The sequence below is a fragment of the Diabrotica undecimpunctata genome, chromosome 9 (genome assembly GCF_040954645.1).
Source record: "Diabrotica undecimpunctata isolate CICGRU chromosome 9, icDiaUnde3, whole genome shotgun sequence".
NCBI lineage: Eukaryota > Metazoa > Arthropoda > Insecta > Coleoptera > Chrysomelidae > Diabrotica > Diabrotica undecimpunctata.
This window is the reverse complement of record NC_092811.1, coordinates 128405280-128420764: the sequence shown is the minus strand read 5'-3', so window position 1 is coordinate 128420764 and position 15485 is coordinate 128405280. Positions and strand designations below refer to the sequence as shown.

Here is a 15485-nt window from a genome sequence, read left to right as displayed (position 1 = left end):
TTGGAAATGGGGAAATAGGGAAATTAACGACACTGACAAATTCAAATATTTAGGATTCATACTCTCAAAAAATGGAACCACCAAGCAAGAGATAACCAGCAGATTAGCACAGACAAGAATATGTATTAAACAAATGAACGGGGTACTGTGGGATAGACAGATTACCAGAAATACAAAGAAGAGAATTTATAACACCTTGGTACGCAGTATAATGACCTATGGAGCAGAGAACTGGGTAATAAATAAACGAAACAGGTCCAAAATCACAGCAACTGATATGGAGTTCATGAGAAGAAGCTGTAGAGTGACAAAAATGGATCGCATCAGAAATGAGGAGATAAAACGAAGGATGGCAGTAGAACAAGACAGACTCAGCTACATCGAAGAAAAACGTTTAATTTGGTATGGACATGTGAGAAGAACAGATCATACAAGGTGGATAGCAAAGATTTCGGATTGGAGCCCAATAGGAAGGAGGAAAAGAGGTAGACCTCGAAGATCATGGAGGGATGAAGTGGACGAGGCCATGGAAAGACGAGACCTTAGAGATGGAGAATGGCAGAACAGAAAGGACTGGAGACGTTGGCTGAAAGAAGGAAGGCGGCGACAGCTGTAAAAATCCTTGTTTTAGACAGCTTGTATAGACAGCTTGACAGCTGTATAGATAGATCTTTCTATATATTTTAAGTTATTAATGAAATCGCATTTAACAATACATCGGCAGCTATCACGTGTCCCGTGTACAGCTTTTATTATTTTCAGATGGTGTGTTATTTATATTTATCTTCGTTGGCTAGATATAATAGATTCTTCGTTATAAGGTAGTCACAAACGTGTAACTTACCAGATCATAAAACGCAAAGAGAAGCATAAATCACAATGGGACAAAACGGATTTTGTCACAAATATGAGTACTACACTTTTACGAGCATATATATACCGTTTATAGCGTATGAGTCATATCCGGCTCGTAACAATGACCCAAGCAGAGATAAAACGATTAATTAACTATGTAATTAAAACAACAGACGCACTTTTACAATTAATGTAAATAAGACATTAAGTTCAAACACGGAGTTTAGCAACGGAAAAGTTACATGTGTTTTGTGTTGTCGATTACAAAATGCCATAAAATCGAGACTATATTTCAGACATGTATGACATGTTGACAGTTTACTGCAGTTATATGGGTCTTTTTTAATCAGCGTAAAGTAATAATTTCTAGTTTAGTATATATCGCACAGTATGGGTGGCTTAAGCGTTTAAAAATTTATGTTTCAGACCTCTATCGTTGCAGTTGAATGTCTGACACTGTAAAAGTTCTCCTCCTAAAGTGCATTCTCTTTTAAGGTCAGTGTTCATACAGTGTGGAAACCACTTATGGAATAAAATTGTTTGTGTCCTTATTTTAGAAAATAATAAAAAACGTTGAGATACCTTAACTTTTAAATTTAAATGTGCGCTTTTTAAACATAAATTTGAATGTATAGGGTGATCCACGCAAGTCTGGCATACTCCATAATCTGTATGTTAAATGAAACACCCTGTATATTTTTATGTTTTTAAAAGCCCCTTAACAACCTGATCTCAACGAACTATATCATGTAGGGTCTATTATGAATAATACAAGGTCAAATTTTGAAATTAAGCATAATTTTCTTCAAGACAATTAATTCATAGAATACCCGAGGTAATTGATTGGATTACATTAAAATAAATGTTCAAATGTTCTCCACCTTGTTGGCAATAACAAGGTCTCCTATAAAACTTGTTTTGAACTTTGTTTAAAGTTTGAGGTGAAATATTCCGTATTTCTGTAGTTATCCTTTCTTTGAGGTCTTCAATGCTAGTTGATTGTGTTGCATATACTTTGTTTTTGAGATAACCGCATAGAAAAAAATCCAAAGGCGTAAGATCTGGCAACCTAGCTGGCCACTCAATAGTACCCCTTCGTCCAATCCATTTATTGAAGAAGATTTCATTTAAGTAATTTCTCACTATTAAAGCATAATGGGGTGTTGCATCGTCCTGCTGGAACCAGAGAGTTTCATGCGGTAGGGTCAGATCTATTGAATTGGGATATAAGTTAGCCAACTGAGGAAGAATATCGTCTCTTAGGATACTTAAATATTTTTCCGCTGTCAAATTAACATCTACAAATATAGGACCCATAATATGATCTCCTATAATACCTGCCCAAACATTCAATTTTTGAGGATACTGAGTGTGTGTCTCACGGATCCAATGAGGATTCTCCGCTGACCAGTATCTACAGTTTTGTCGGTTTGCCTCTCCGTTCAATGTAAATGTTGATTCATCAGAAAAAAGAATTGTGCCAAGAGCTATTTCATTTGTGTTAATGTTATCCATCATTCTTTCGCAGAAATCCATTCTACGATCTGGATTGTCTTCTGTTAGCTCCTGCACAAAAGTCAATTTATATGGATGAAGTTTTTCTTCATGGAGGTACCTTAGGACAATTGTGTGACTCACATTATTTTGACGTGAAATTTGACGTGAACTTGACGTTGGATTCTCTGCGACACTTAACAAAATATCCTAACACAATATATCAAAATGTATTGTGTTAGTACATCCATCATTTTTGGGTGTTGAACTGTGTCAAATGCTTTTTGGTAGTCCACAATGCAGGTGTAGATATCGCAAGTCATATCTCTGCATTTTCGTATAGTTTGTATATTTTGCGATGTATAATTTTAAGAAAAAGTGTTAGTGTAGACTTATTAGCCTATATTCTCTGCACTTTCGCTCCCTGTTTTTTTGGTAACGTAATAAATTCTGAAACTAGCCAATATTTTGAAATATTGCCTGTGTCATAGATATTATTGAAGATTTTACATAGCATTTTTACCAGTCTGGTCCTGGAACTCTCCCTTCTTTTAGTGATATTATGGCTGCTCTTATTTCTGCCACTAGTATAGGTGGTCCTGTTTCCGTACGTATTTCTCTGATTTGGTCTGTTTTTACATTTGCCCGTAATTTCTCTTACATTTTTATGCACGTTGAAGTTCTCCAGTTCTTTCTGTTTGGCTTCTCTGATCTTTCTCTGTATATCTCGTTGTAATGTTTTATACATAGAGTTATTGTTCTTGTCTTTCCTTCTTTCTTCCATCAGCTGCAGAATCTCTGTCATCATCTATGTCTTATTCTTACCTTCTTCGTTCTTCATAAAATTGTCTTTATTGTCGTCTATCGTTTTATTAATGGATTCTATCTTCTCTTCTGTGCTTTTCGTTGTATTATCGATTTCTTTGAATCTTAACTTGGTTCTATACACGCCCACTAAAGGATTGTGGTCAGATTGAATATCAGCGCCTGGGTAGGTTTTAACACTGTTGAAACTATTTCGATATCTTTTGTTAACAAGTATATAGTCTATTTAGTTTCTTATAATAATTACGTCTTCTCCATTGTCTCTAGGTGATTTCAAGGCGTCTAGGTGGTAGTTCGTAAAATGTGTTTAGCACGAAGTCATTTTCAACTGCAAAGATACTCATTTACAAGGGACAGTGACATTTACTCATTACAAATGTACAGACACACTTATTTAATAAAAATTTAGGCACTCCATCTGGGTCAACAGTAAGCATATTGGGCAGCTCATTTATGCCATTAAAAATATCGGTCATAGTAATCTTAAAAGGACAAATATTTGTACCAAAGTTCCTAAATAAATTAGCTATGTCTTGACCATTTGTTGCAGATTTGACTTGATAAAATAAGGAGTTAGATAGGTTATAACTAGATCGCTTATCATTGATGTACTTCCAAAATGATTTTGGATCATTTTTTAGGCCAGTATCTATACCTTTGATATAGTTGCTGAAGCAAATTTTAGAAAGTTGTTTACATTCAGCTCTTTGGTAGGAAAATCTAATATAGTCATCATCAGAAGATTTTCTTTTCTAATAACCTTAGAAATATTTGTTAAATTTTTGTAACATTTTTATTTTTACAATTTTTACGAACAGGTAACGCGATTGAGTGCAGCCTAAAAGCTAAAATAGATAATTGACAGCTGTATATTTTTTGTTATTACAAAATTTGACGCAAAAAATATATTTTTACAAACTTAAAATGCTTTTTAATAAATTGCAATTGGTAGTATTGAAGTATTTAACAAATAATATGCATATACAAATCCATACATCATAAAATATATATTTATTCGAGTAGCCAAAATTGTTTTTTTTTTCAGTTCATTCATTGTTTTGTACATTTTAAATGTTTAATAATACTTTTTTACTAATTACAAAACAATGAGTGTCTCGTAATTGTTACCTCAAAATTCTCGAAGCTGAAAATATAGTATTGTTCTATTTTTAATTACAAAAAGACGACTTCAATGTAAATAAAAAAGATCTGTTTTCTTTTTAAATTTTTTAATTTTACCTTATTTTGTCGTGCACATTTAATTATTTTTTATATGAAAGAAGCACTTTTTTTGTAGCACACTATTCATTATCTTGAGTTATACGATTATTAACTCATCACACATATATATCTGCCTTCTACAATTATTTCTCGTGTTTTTTTAGAAATTCTATATCTAGCGATTCTTCATGTTGAGTTATGATTTCGGCATTGAACGTGTCCTTAACATCTTAACATACGTTCTCTCGTTTTGACATCAATTGATGTGACATTAAGATTTTTCTAATTTTAACATTTTTAGTTTTTCTTCCTTTTGGTGTCCTTCGTATTCCGCCTTAACATTCTCGTTTCTAAAACATCCATTCGTCATTCTTTTTTATTTTTTTAGTCGCCAATAAACATGGGATCTACGAGTCTGTATCTCATCATCATCATTACGTAGCGCTACAACCCTGGGTGGGTCTTGGCTGACTGTACAACTTTTTTCCAATTTGTTCGGTCTTCCATCAACCTAGGGTCAAATGGAATGTTCATTTTCCGGAAATCTGCTTGGATGTTATCTCCCAATCGCATTCTGGGACGTCCGAGTGGTGTTTTGCCTGTGGGAATCTCCTCTCATACCAGTTTTACAAGTCTCGAATCTGTATCTAGAGAATTGAATTCTTCCTGGTCTATCCATTGCACAGTGAGATTCATTTCTTCTTATATGATGGAGATCTTTTTCGTTTACTTCTATTTCCAATCACTCATCGTTCATCCTCAAAACGTGTCCAAAGCATTGACGTTTTCCTGCTTGAATTATCTGATTCATTATCTCTGTGACATGTGTACAATACCTTATTTCTTCTATTCTAATTATCCGATCACCGGATTGTGTTTCAAGTATCCGAGACAGGTCTTTCGTCTTTCTACTACGCCGATTAAGGGAGACGAGGGGTAGAAGAGTAGACTCCTCCGCGGAGACGTGCCAAGTGTGACGACGATTTACACTTCTGATCGGCAGCTTTCCCAGCTGGAATCACAGCAGCCATAGTATCATTGTGCAGCATACAAGGATGATCGAGCTTCATATTGTAGCTAACACGCCACCATCATGGTCCCTAGAGTGGATGTGGAGGCTGATGAGTTCTTGGTACACCGGTCTTTGAATCCCACCTGCAAGAGTCTCTTCACAACGCGAGAAGCGTGTGGCAAGTCTGCTCCCAGACCAGAAGATCGCTTGTTGCATAAGATTCATCGTTGTCCCGGGAAATGCAATCGAAGTGGTGATACCGCCTTGCCAAACGTCTGCAGCTATGATCCTTAATGGCGTGACAGAAGCGGTATATTCTGTTGAGTAAAAGTACTCGAGCAGATTGTTACCATCTTAAACTTACTGACACTAGTCAGGCCAATGTTGTTAGGTGTCAAAGTCTTCACTTGTTATCTAGTCCTCACAGTTGAGGACTTAGTATCCGAATTGCATCTAAATTTAGGAAAGTTTAGGGCGCTATAGGTACGGTCTGTGTTATTAGGTATCAACTGCTGCAGTTGTTTCAGCTCAGATGGTATCCACGTTAAAAACCGTTTGTGGTAGTCCATATCGACAGCTACTACAATATAATCTTCTACAGAAGATAATTATTATACAGAAGATTTTGTTTTAGTTATTGTTACTTGCACCTGTACCCCTATTGGGTCTTTATGACTGATTCATAGCCACAGTATTGGCTATTGTAGCTTATGAAGTAATTGTCTAAGTTGCAGCTTCAACTCTAGGTTTTGTTGGTGAAAAACCTTGGCCAATGTAGAATGCCAAGTTATTGGCTTTTGCCCACTCCTTCAACAACTTATTCGTCTCACTCTAACCCCAAGAGGTGCTATTAAAACTCCGCTACAACTATCTGGGTTTACTGGCTTTTGAAATTATGGGTCTCAACGACTAAACCTAAATGACTTTATGATAAGATGCTTTCCATATATTTTTGGCCTGCATGCATATTCGTCTCCGTGAGATTCCTAGAGACCTAGATACTTTTTTGTTCTGCTGAGTTCGGACAATATGTCCTACTTGACTTTCATGAGTCACTCAACATTTAGGCTAACCATCGTCCGAGTTGGCTCTGAGCAGAGCCCTTTAATTTCGGTTGTTGGTCATTTAATTTATCATCTTGAGTTTTGCGGTGGTGGAATGATGGGCAGATTAATGTTTCCAGGAGACGACGGCGTTTATATTTTTTTATGATTTCTTGGGTAATCAATGCTCTCGTGAGTATAACTACCTTGTCCCCCTAATTACCAAATAATCTCTCTAGTAATAAAGCGAGAAAAAAATCATTTCTGTAAGTTTATTCAACAAGGATTAAAAAAAATAGTTTTAATCCATTCATTTGATAGAAAACATTTCATGTAGAATTCCTCAGTTCTAAAACGCTAAGAAATTCTTTTGTAGTCGTACTGAAACAATTGCTGAGATATTTTATTAACTACAGCATAAAATGCCTTTACCATATATTTTTTTGTTTAAGTATGTATATTTTCGAGAATTTTGAATAACACGATTTTATGTAGATTCAAATATATTTTTAACTAAAAACGCTGATAAAAGATGCCACATCTTTAATCAACGTTCCTAAAATTTACCTGAATGTTGGGATAGGGTACCCTTGCTTCTTAAACGGGCACTTTCAAAATTAAATCAAAATTTAAAAACAATCTACGATATATATTCTTTAAACGAAGTGTTATTGACGATAGTACCTGTCCTCTTTTCCAAAAATCATCCACATCCTTACCGTGGTTTGCTTACTTGACTAGGCTAGCATGCTATGTATTTTTGATCATTTGGTTTGGGTACCCTTGCCCAAGACCATGTTTTGGGCGAAGTCGAGGTGCTCTTGAGGTAAGTGTCTTTCGTTCGTTCTTGGTTGAATGTTACCGACGTATAGTACATCTTGAAAATGATTGTCCGAGATTCAGCGTTAGATTTCACTATATAATTTATAAAACAACCAGTTTTTGAACGACTTTGAACTGAGATGAGAACTGAGAATATCTTTGAAATTCGACACCATATAGAAATTGATCTTTGACAGTTAATCGTCTAGTTCACGTAGACATTTTAGAATGTTTGAACTTACAATTCTGCATTTGAGTTGGTATTTCCAACTGGAAAAAAGTTTTCCAAAAATACGTAAGTAAATTAACTCTAAAATGTTTGTATATACCTAGTCTTAGGTACAGTACCACACTAATGTATTCGCTCTGCCCCCATATCAATATTATTCGGAGACCATGTTATAAATACACCACGTATAAAAAATAGTATTCAAAAGTTTTAAAAGTAACACGGCATGAATTCTTCTCAAGGTATAACTGCTTCGCTAAATTAATTTTTGGCTTCATCTCAGTAAGTATCACTTCGAATGGAATTTAGTCAAAAATACTACATGGATTTTTTTCGTCTTTCCATTTTTGACTTTTTTATAATCGTCTAACACGATAGTTATCATAGTTTATGCTTCTATGGAAAATTTCAACTACATTTTTCACTGAAAACCTCTTTTTAACACCTTACATTTAGCACTTAATAATAATAATAATATTTATCTTATTTATTAAACTATAAATAAAGTGTACCAACCATATTTTTCCTATTAAACTCTATACAAATCAATGTATCACTCTGAGTTTTATTTTAAAATTTTTGAATATCATATCTATTGTATAAAAATGAATGTTTGTCTGTACGTCCTTTATAGAATCGTAAACTATGCATTTGATCATGAGATAATCTTTAGCAAAGTTGTTGGACATGAGCCCACGAAGGTTTCTAAGTTTGTACAACCAATTTTCGACAGATGGCGCAACTGTCATGCCTATGAATTTCATATATTGTCGTGACAGTTCATGCTGATTTAAATTGGAACGAAAAAAGCGAACGGATAATGTCGTTTCAAGTAGTAGGTGACATAAGAATTTATGTAAATTGTGCAATTAATGCCCGGCTCACATTGGACAGACAATATTGTGCGTATTTTTATATTTGAGAGCATTTTTCAAATAGTTTTGTGCATTTCATTTTTTGTTAAATTAATTTAGATAAATAGTTCAATCGGATATCATTGTGAGTCGAATTAAAATCGATTTCAACAATTCTCGAATGCTTATTTTTTTCACTTCAAATTTTCCTCATCGAATTGGTGATCACCTTCAATATTAATATTTCCATCCGTGTGTAAACAGCCGGTTCAATTGGATTGGATAATTTGTTAGATTCGGATTGATGATTAACATCTAATTAAGTCAAACGGATTTTTCACGTCCTTCTCGTACAATTATGCCTCCAAAGCGACAAGCAATTGGCCGATTTACACCTCAAGTACAGACAAAAAACATTACAAACCTCAGAATTAGACGAACAACGAGCATTAAGGCTGGAAAATCTTCGAGTACGTGCCGCTGAGACCCGTTCGTCTGAATCATCTGAACAACGAGAAGTGAGGTTAGAAACTGAATCAATACGTACTAATCAGGCTCGTTCCTCTGAGACTGTACAACGGGAAGGAAGACTGCAAAATGTTTTTTAAAATAAGTACCGCTCGACCAAGATGAACAGTACTCGCTGATTTAAATTTTGGTGCATTCCATTATGACAGTAATAATGATTACAGTCTTCATTCAAGAATCTTCATTGGAAAAATGGATAAAATTTGCATGTATTCTAGCGCCCCCAAATTTAAGAGCGAAACGCAAGGAATGTGCTGTATCAATAGCAAGTTAACTTCTTTCACTCATTTTGGCAACCATATGATCACAAACTAATATTGCACTGACCATTGCATCATTTGGAATTGCGACAACTCTTTTGGATGGTGACCGAACAGCGCATTCTGCATTAAAACTGCAGTTGGACTTACAAAACACGGAGGTACCAATATGCAACATCAGCAAAAACTCTGGAATGGGAAAAGTACTCCAAACTCCAAACCAGTACCAATTAATGGATATTGGAAATGGGCAAATGCAAATTGATGAATCTATGCCATGTATCACCTTGCCATTAAACTTCTGTAAGATCACAGAATGAATTGGTGTAAAAAGTTTTCTCAAACATTGCACAGAACTATAAATATCGTCAGTGGCTCAGTACGCGTGCTACATTAGCGGCAAAAATCATCGATGTCAATACCATACCATTAACTTAAGCATTCAGAATGGAATACCCGGCGAAATGACAGCATATAAGTCCATCGATACTCTGGTGAATCAAGACGAAGTTGTCATCTATCCAACTGAATTTTTGCATTCGCTTCATTTGCCAGGAACGCCACCGCACGATCTTTCATTGAAAATGGCGTACCCTTTCTTATCCATTCTTCATCGAACCATAAATCCACCACGACTTTGCTACGGAACCAGACTTTTAGTCAAGAAAATGATGAACAATGTTATCGAGGCAAAAATTTTGAATTTAAAAATTCAAAGGTGAAGACGTACTGTTGCCACGAATCCTAATGATCCCGACAGATCCGCCATTCGAATTCAAACGTTTACAATTCCCAGTGCGACTAGCTTTCGCAATGAGTATCAACAAACCAAAAGAACAATCGTTGCAAGTGTGTGGACTAAATTTGGAGAATCTATGCTGCTAACATGGAAATCCTTCTGATTTATTCGTTTACGCACCAGAAGGAAAAACAAGAAATATTGTACTCGTATATCCCACAGCCCTTCAATAAATATCGAACTGAAACAAAATGCTGCAATGTCACATTTTTTTCGAAATGAACAAAATCATTAAAATGACTCAAAATGAGTTGAATATTTGTGTAATGTCTTTCCTTCAAACTTATTTTAGTTAATTAAGGGCGTAGCAACGCTCGCAGGGTACAGCTCGTTTTATATAAAACAAAGTCTGCATTTTATAAATTTTAAATGTGATGTAAATTTGATTAACATTTTACCCCGACTGATATCGATATTCTCTCCGTCCGGCTCGCGGAGATAAGAATACAGCCGAGACAATTTATCCCTGCCTGTTGTAAGAGGCGACTAATGGGAAGGAATGAAGGGATGGAGAGCCGTCGTTCGAGGTGTCGGGTTTGTAGAAACGCTCGCAAGGCCCTTCGGCGTTACGGTCACCAGTCTACACTCCTAGTATCCGAGACGAGCCTCTCGTGGGACCACTCTACTCTCATTCCACAGAACCAAGGTGAGGTTGAACGAGCTGTGTCCATGATACACCCTTTCTCCATTAAAGGCGTTGGGTTACAGCACGTACCCACCCTGGAAGACTTAAAGAGTGGTAGAGGAGAGCTCCTCAGCGGCGACCGCGTTCACCTTTTCGCCCCGGGGGGGAGGGGCATACTACGGGGAGAATGGTCCCGCGATGCTTCATGCAACGCGCCACCCTCAAATGGTGTCGGACTCGTAGGGGTTAGTGGCTAACTGATGCTTTATCATCAGAGGGTAAAGTTTGTTTAGCAGTAAATGGTTTACTTCAAAAAGGAACCGAATATAAACATCCTGGGTTAACCGATAATAGTATAAAAGGCCCGGTTTCAGGTAACAATGGTTTAAATGATTTACAAAGTCTTAACAATGGGTCAAGTCAGACAAATTTAATAATATTTACGACCGCACTAATTGAAGTCAACCACTTTCTGCTAAACAAACTTTACACGAATTTGTCAATGATATGGATATCGCGAGCGGATTGGGATCGATAGTGTCTACGGACCCTTATTGTCTAAAACGTCTAGAAAAAAACTAGATTTTTGGTTTGTTATTTCTTAGTTTTGTCGCTAAAATAATCAAATAGTTTAAGTCGTTTCTGATAATAGTGATACCGTTCGAAGTCACGACGATATTGCGAAACTGGGACAATTATTTTTAAGAAGTTCTTTACCAGGATGAATCTGCTTTAGCCAAAGATGTAAGCATTCTTATTTTATCTTTTTATTACATTAGAATATAATGTTATCTATAATCTATTCCAAATTCTTGTTTATGATCTTTTATTTAAGGAGACTTTTTCTTTCTAAATTAGAAAAAAGATAATTTTTAAATATTAAACAAAAAAAAAACTATTATATTTATGGTTATAATTTTTTTCTACTCATTGTTAAGAAGAATTTGAAGTATACCAAAAAAAATTTGTCGACACTTTTAGTTGTTTTTCACCACTGCAGAGGGCGTTTTCCAAAAGATGCATTTTAAATTGGGGGCCACTTTCCTGCCCCCTATAATAATTTTTTTACACTTCAAAGGAGTTTAATTCATGAGACTATACTAATGAATTGGCGTGGTTTTCTTAAAAGCAATTGTCGAGTTGCTGGTGCACAGGTGAAGCGAGGGGCTGGGTGTTGTATAACCCGCGCCCCTAGACCGTTATAAATACAGCTATAACTTCGTTTCTATTTGGAATTTCTTAATAAAATTTTAGTACAGTTTTTCTTTGATACTATGGAATGTTTTTACGTAGAAAAACAAAAATCAATCTTTTTGAAAATTTAGAAAGTAAAAGTCCCATTAAAACATAATCAAATCCTGAAAATTTACTTTATAATAACTATGGTAACACGATAGAATATATTTTTAGAAGAGAAACCCTTAATGAGGTAGTTAAATTACTAGTTACTAGATATCTGTAAATTTTGAACCGAAAGTAAAATTCATTTTTTCGAAATTCGTAACTTACCTTAATCATCTTCAAGCTCTTCTTAGCCAATACAAAAACGGTTAAACAACTTAACAATGTGTATACAACGGACATTTATTACCATGCACTTTCTTGCCATGTAATAAACTATAAAAAGGTAACGGTTTTATCCAGTTTCTTGTAAACTTTCACAAAAATTCGTTAAAATTTCCCAAAAATTCGTTACTCAATTGTTATAGTTAAAATTTTTCTTAAAAAAAAGGATCTATTGATATAAGCAAGAGATTCTGTATTTTAAAGAAATGGCTTCACTCTAAATAGCTACCGCTTGTTTATCTCATGCGTAATTCTGCAGCATCGTCAGTCTTGTTATTTAAAAGCATCACTTCGTGCAATAATACTAACATCAATAAATTATTAACCTTTTTCTAAATACTTATGAGATGCTATTATAAAGAACGCTTACGGCAATTGCTAGACACCACTCTACCCTTACACGTTTTCATTTCCTAATTCAAAGTTTTTTATTTAGAACCTATTGGTACTGTAGCCCCCAAACTAACATCCGGGGACGAAAGCAGGGTTGTACATACCAAACAACACTCTACTTCGACCATGCTGTGCCCGTCACAAGCTTTTCCGATTCCAAAATTCAGGTAAGACTGAATTTTTACACGAAATTCCACGATTCCAAAGAAACTCCTGGATATCAATTCGTCCGTAGAGTATTTTAAACACATTTGATATCCATGGTTTTCTTTTAACGCTTCCCTTTATTTTAATAGAGCCGGTTGGTAGTGTAGCTCCAAGATTGTCGGCCGGAAGCTCAAAGATTCAAACTATCGAATCGAGGCACGACATCAGCTTGACATTGATGTGCCCAGCGCAGTCTTTCCCTGTTCCAAACTACAGGTACATTTATGCTTGCCCAATATAATATTGTAGCGTGTTTAAATAAAACCAGCGGTTCTAATTTATATTATATAACTATTTATTTTTAAGCTTACAATACGATATTCTCTTATCGACTAAACTAATATTAAAACACTGAAAACTTGGTTTTCAAAACTTCCACAAAATTTATTTCAAATTGTTATCACTACAGCTGTTTCATCAGACTAACTTAAACTAACTAAAGGTAAAAAAATCTTTTTTCTATTACTTCTCGTAATATTGGTGGTCTGGTATCCTCTGTAATATCTAATGACAGTTCTTTTCTTTTATCATTAAATGATTGTTGGATATAACTGGTTCTTTGAGGCAGTCTCTTCTTCACATCGGCAATTATACTCCCTTTAATATTCCTTAGTGTGCTGTTATTTCTAGAACCTGACATTTCTTTGATATTTTTGTGTAAATTAGGACTATCACATATGATACCTTTTATCCAGACTTTACATTTCCTTGTATCTTCTCAGAACACTTTTTTGTGCCCCTCGAAATTTCTTTCTGATGATTTCCTGAATTTCTTTGTATTTATTCAGGCTTTTTGCTTTATATTATCTTGGTGCTTCCAAAAGCTCACTCATTAATACACACCAAATTTTTTCTTGTTAGCTTGGTGACCGTATTTTAACGATCATAAACAACTACATTGTATAAGTACTTTTATTCTGCAGTAATATTTTCTGATCTACTTTCATCAAAATATAATCTAATAAGATAAGTTAAGTTTAAGTTAATTAAATTCTTCTGTATGTGCCATCATCTAAAGAATAATATTTACATAAGTATGTTCATCTTCTTCTTCTTCGTCTAGCCATTCACGTCCACATCTGAACATAAGCCTCTTCAATTGATTGATTTTTATTGTACGATTGATTTTTATTGTACGCTACCTGTAGCCAATTTTTCCCGGCAGTCCTTTTCAGATCATCTGTACATCTCATAGGAGGTCTGCCTCTGGGTCTTTTGTGTTGGTCTGGTCTCCAGGTTAAAATTGATCTGTGCCATTTGTTTAGATCGCTCCTAGCTACAGGTCCAGCGTATTCCCATTTCAACTTTAATGATTTCTGCACCACATCGGTGACTTTGGTTTTCTGTCTTATCCATGTGTTTGTTTTCTTGTCCTTAAGTGATATACATAGCATATATATATAGCATTGCTCTTTCCATCGCGTGTTGAGTGACTCTAAGTATATTCATATTCTTTTTTGTGATTGTCTATGTTTGTGCCGCATAAGTTAATAAAGGAATAATGCATGCATCAAAAACTTTAGATCTAAGATGTAATTGAATTTGTTGATTTCTGAGTATATAGTTCAGTTTACCGAATGCTGCCCAAGCTAACTTTCTTCTTCTTTTTATTTCTTCAGTTTGAATTTCCCTATTTAGTATTATTTTTTGTCCTAAGTATATATATTCTTCAACTTTTTCTATAACTTTATCGTTTATTATTGTCACGGTGTCTTCGGAGTGCATGACTTTTGTTTTGTTTAAATTCATTTTCAGTCCTATTTTAGAAGATTCGGTATGTAGTTCTAAAAGCATGGTTTGCATTTCTTGTAGGTCAGTAGCTATCAGGATTATGTCATCTGCAAATCGTAGATTACTGAGGTAGCGGCCATTGATGTTTATTCCCTTATATTTCGAATTTAGGTTTTTAAAAACGTCCTCCAAAACTAAGGTGAACAGTTTGGGTGATAAAGTATCTCCCTGTTTGACTCCCCTGTTTAATGGTACATGGTTCGTGTGTTCTGCTGTCTATTCTACAATTTTGCATTGCGTTTATTACGGCCGTGTGTTCTATGATATCGAAAGCTTTTTCGTAGTCTACAAATGCTAGGAAAACTGAAAACTTGTATTCGTTACATTTTTCTATTAATATTTTTGTGGTTAACAGGTGATCGGAAGTTGAATAGCCTTTTCTAAAACCTGCCTGTTCATATGTTCATAAGTATGTTCATAAAGTACTTAAAAAAGAATTAAAAATTCAAAATTATTTAACATAAATAAACTTTAACAAAGGAAACTAAACAAAAATTAAGAATTTAAAATAATTTAACATTGTGTTGAAGTAATAAAAAATTATATCCGATTAAAGCTATAAAAAAATAATGTAATTTAACTTTGTAAACCTTCTCTTATCGATGTTAGAGATTTTCAACAAACTACATAGGAATGATTCTTATGATGGTCCATTTTTACATCGGTTAGAAAAGAACAGAAATCTCCCTGCCGTCTCTGCATCCAAAATTCTAACAAGAGGTGACGTGAAGTGTGAAATAAATACATATATCCATAATTCTATGCATTCATTAATGCATTTGTTAAACTATAAATCATAAATCCATTAAGCCAAAATTCCCAAAAATTCCAAGATTCCGAAAATTCCACCATAATGAATATTAGCGAAAATACAACGACAGAGATGCTTTATATTTCAATATGTATATTTTTTTCCTTCTTTAATCAAACAGAGATGGACGTTAGTGTTTTTTACACTAAA

General features: G+C 34.7%; 1 protein-coding gene across 1 annotated transcript in view; it reads left to right on the top strand.

The window, feature by feature from the left end:
- The window catches only part of Dscam1 (Down syndrome cell adhesion molecule 1), a 501009-nt gene that overhangs the window by 175333 nt on the left and 310191 nt on the right, over positions 1–15485 (top strand). Inside the window, exon 5 of the mRNA XM_072545256.1 lies at positions 12570–12693. Within this exon, the coding sequence (XP_072401357.1) occupies positions 12570–12693 (124 nt within the window). The remainder of the gene's footprint in view (positions 1–12569; positions 12694–15485) is intronic.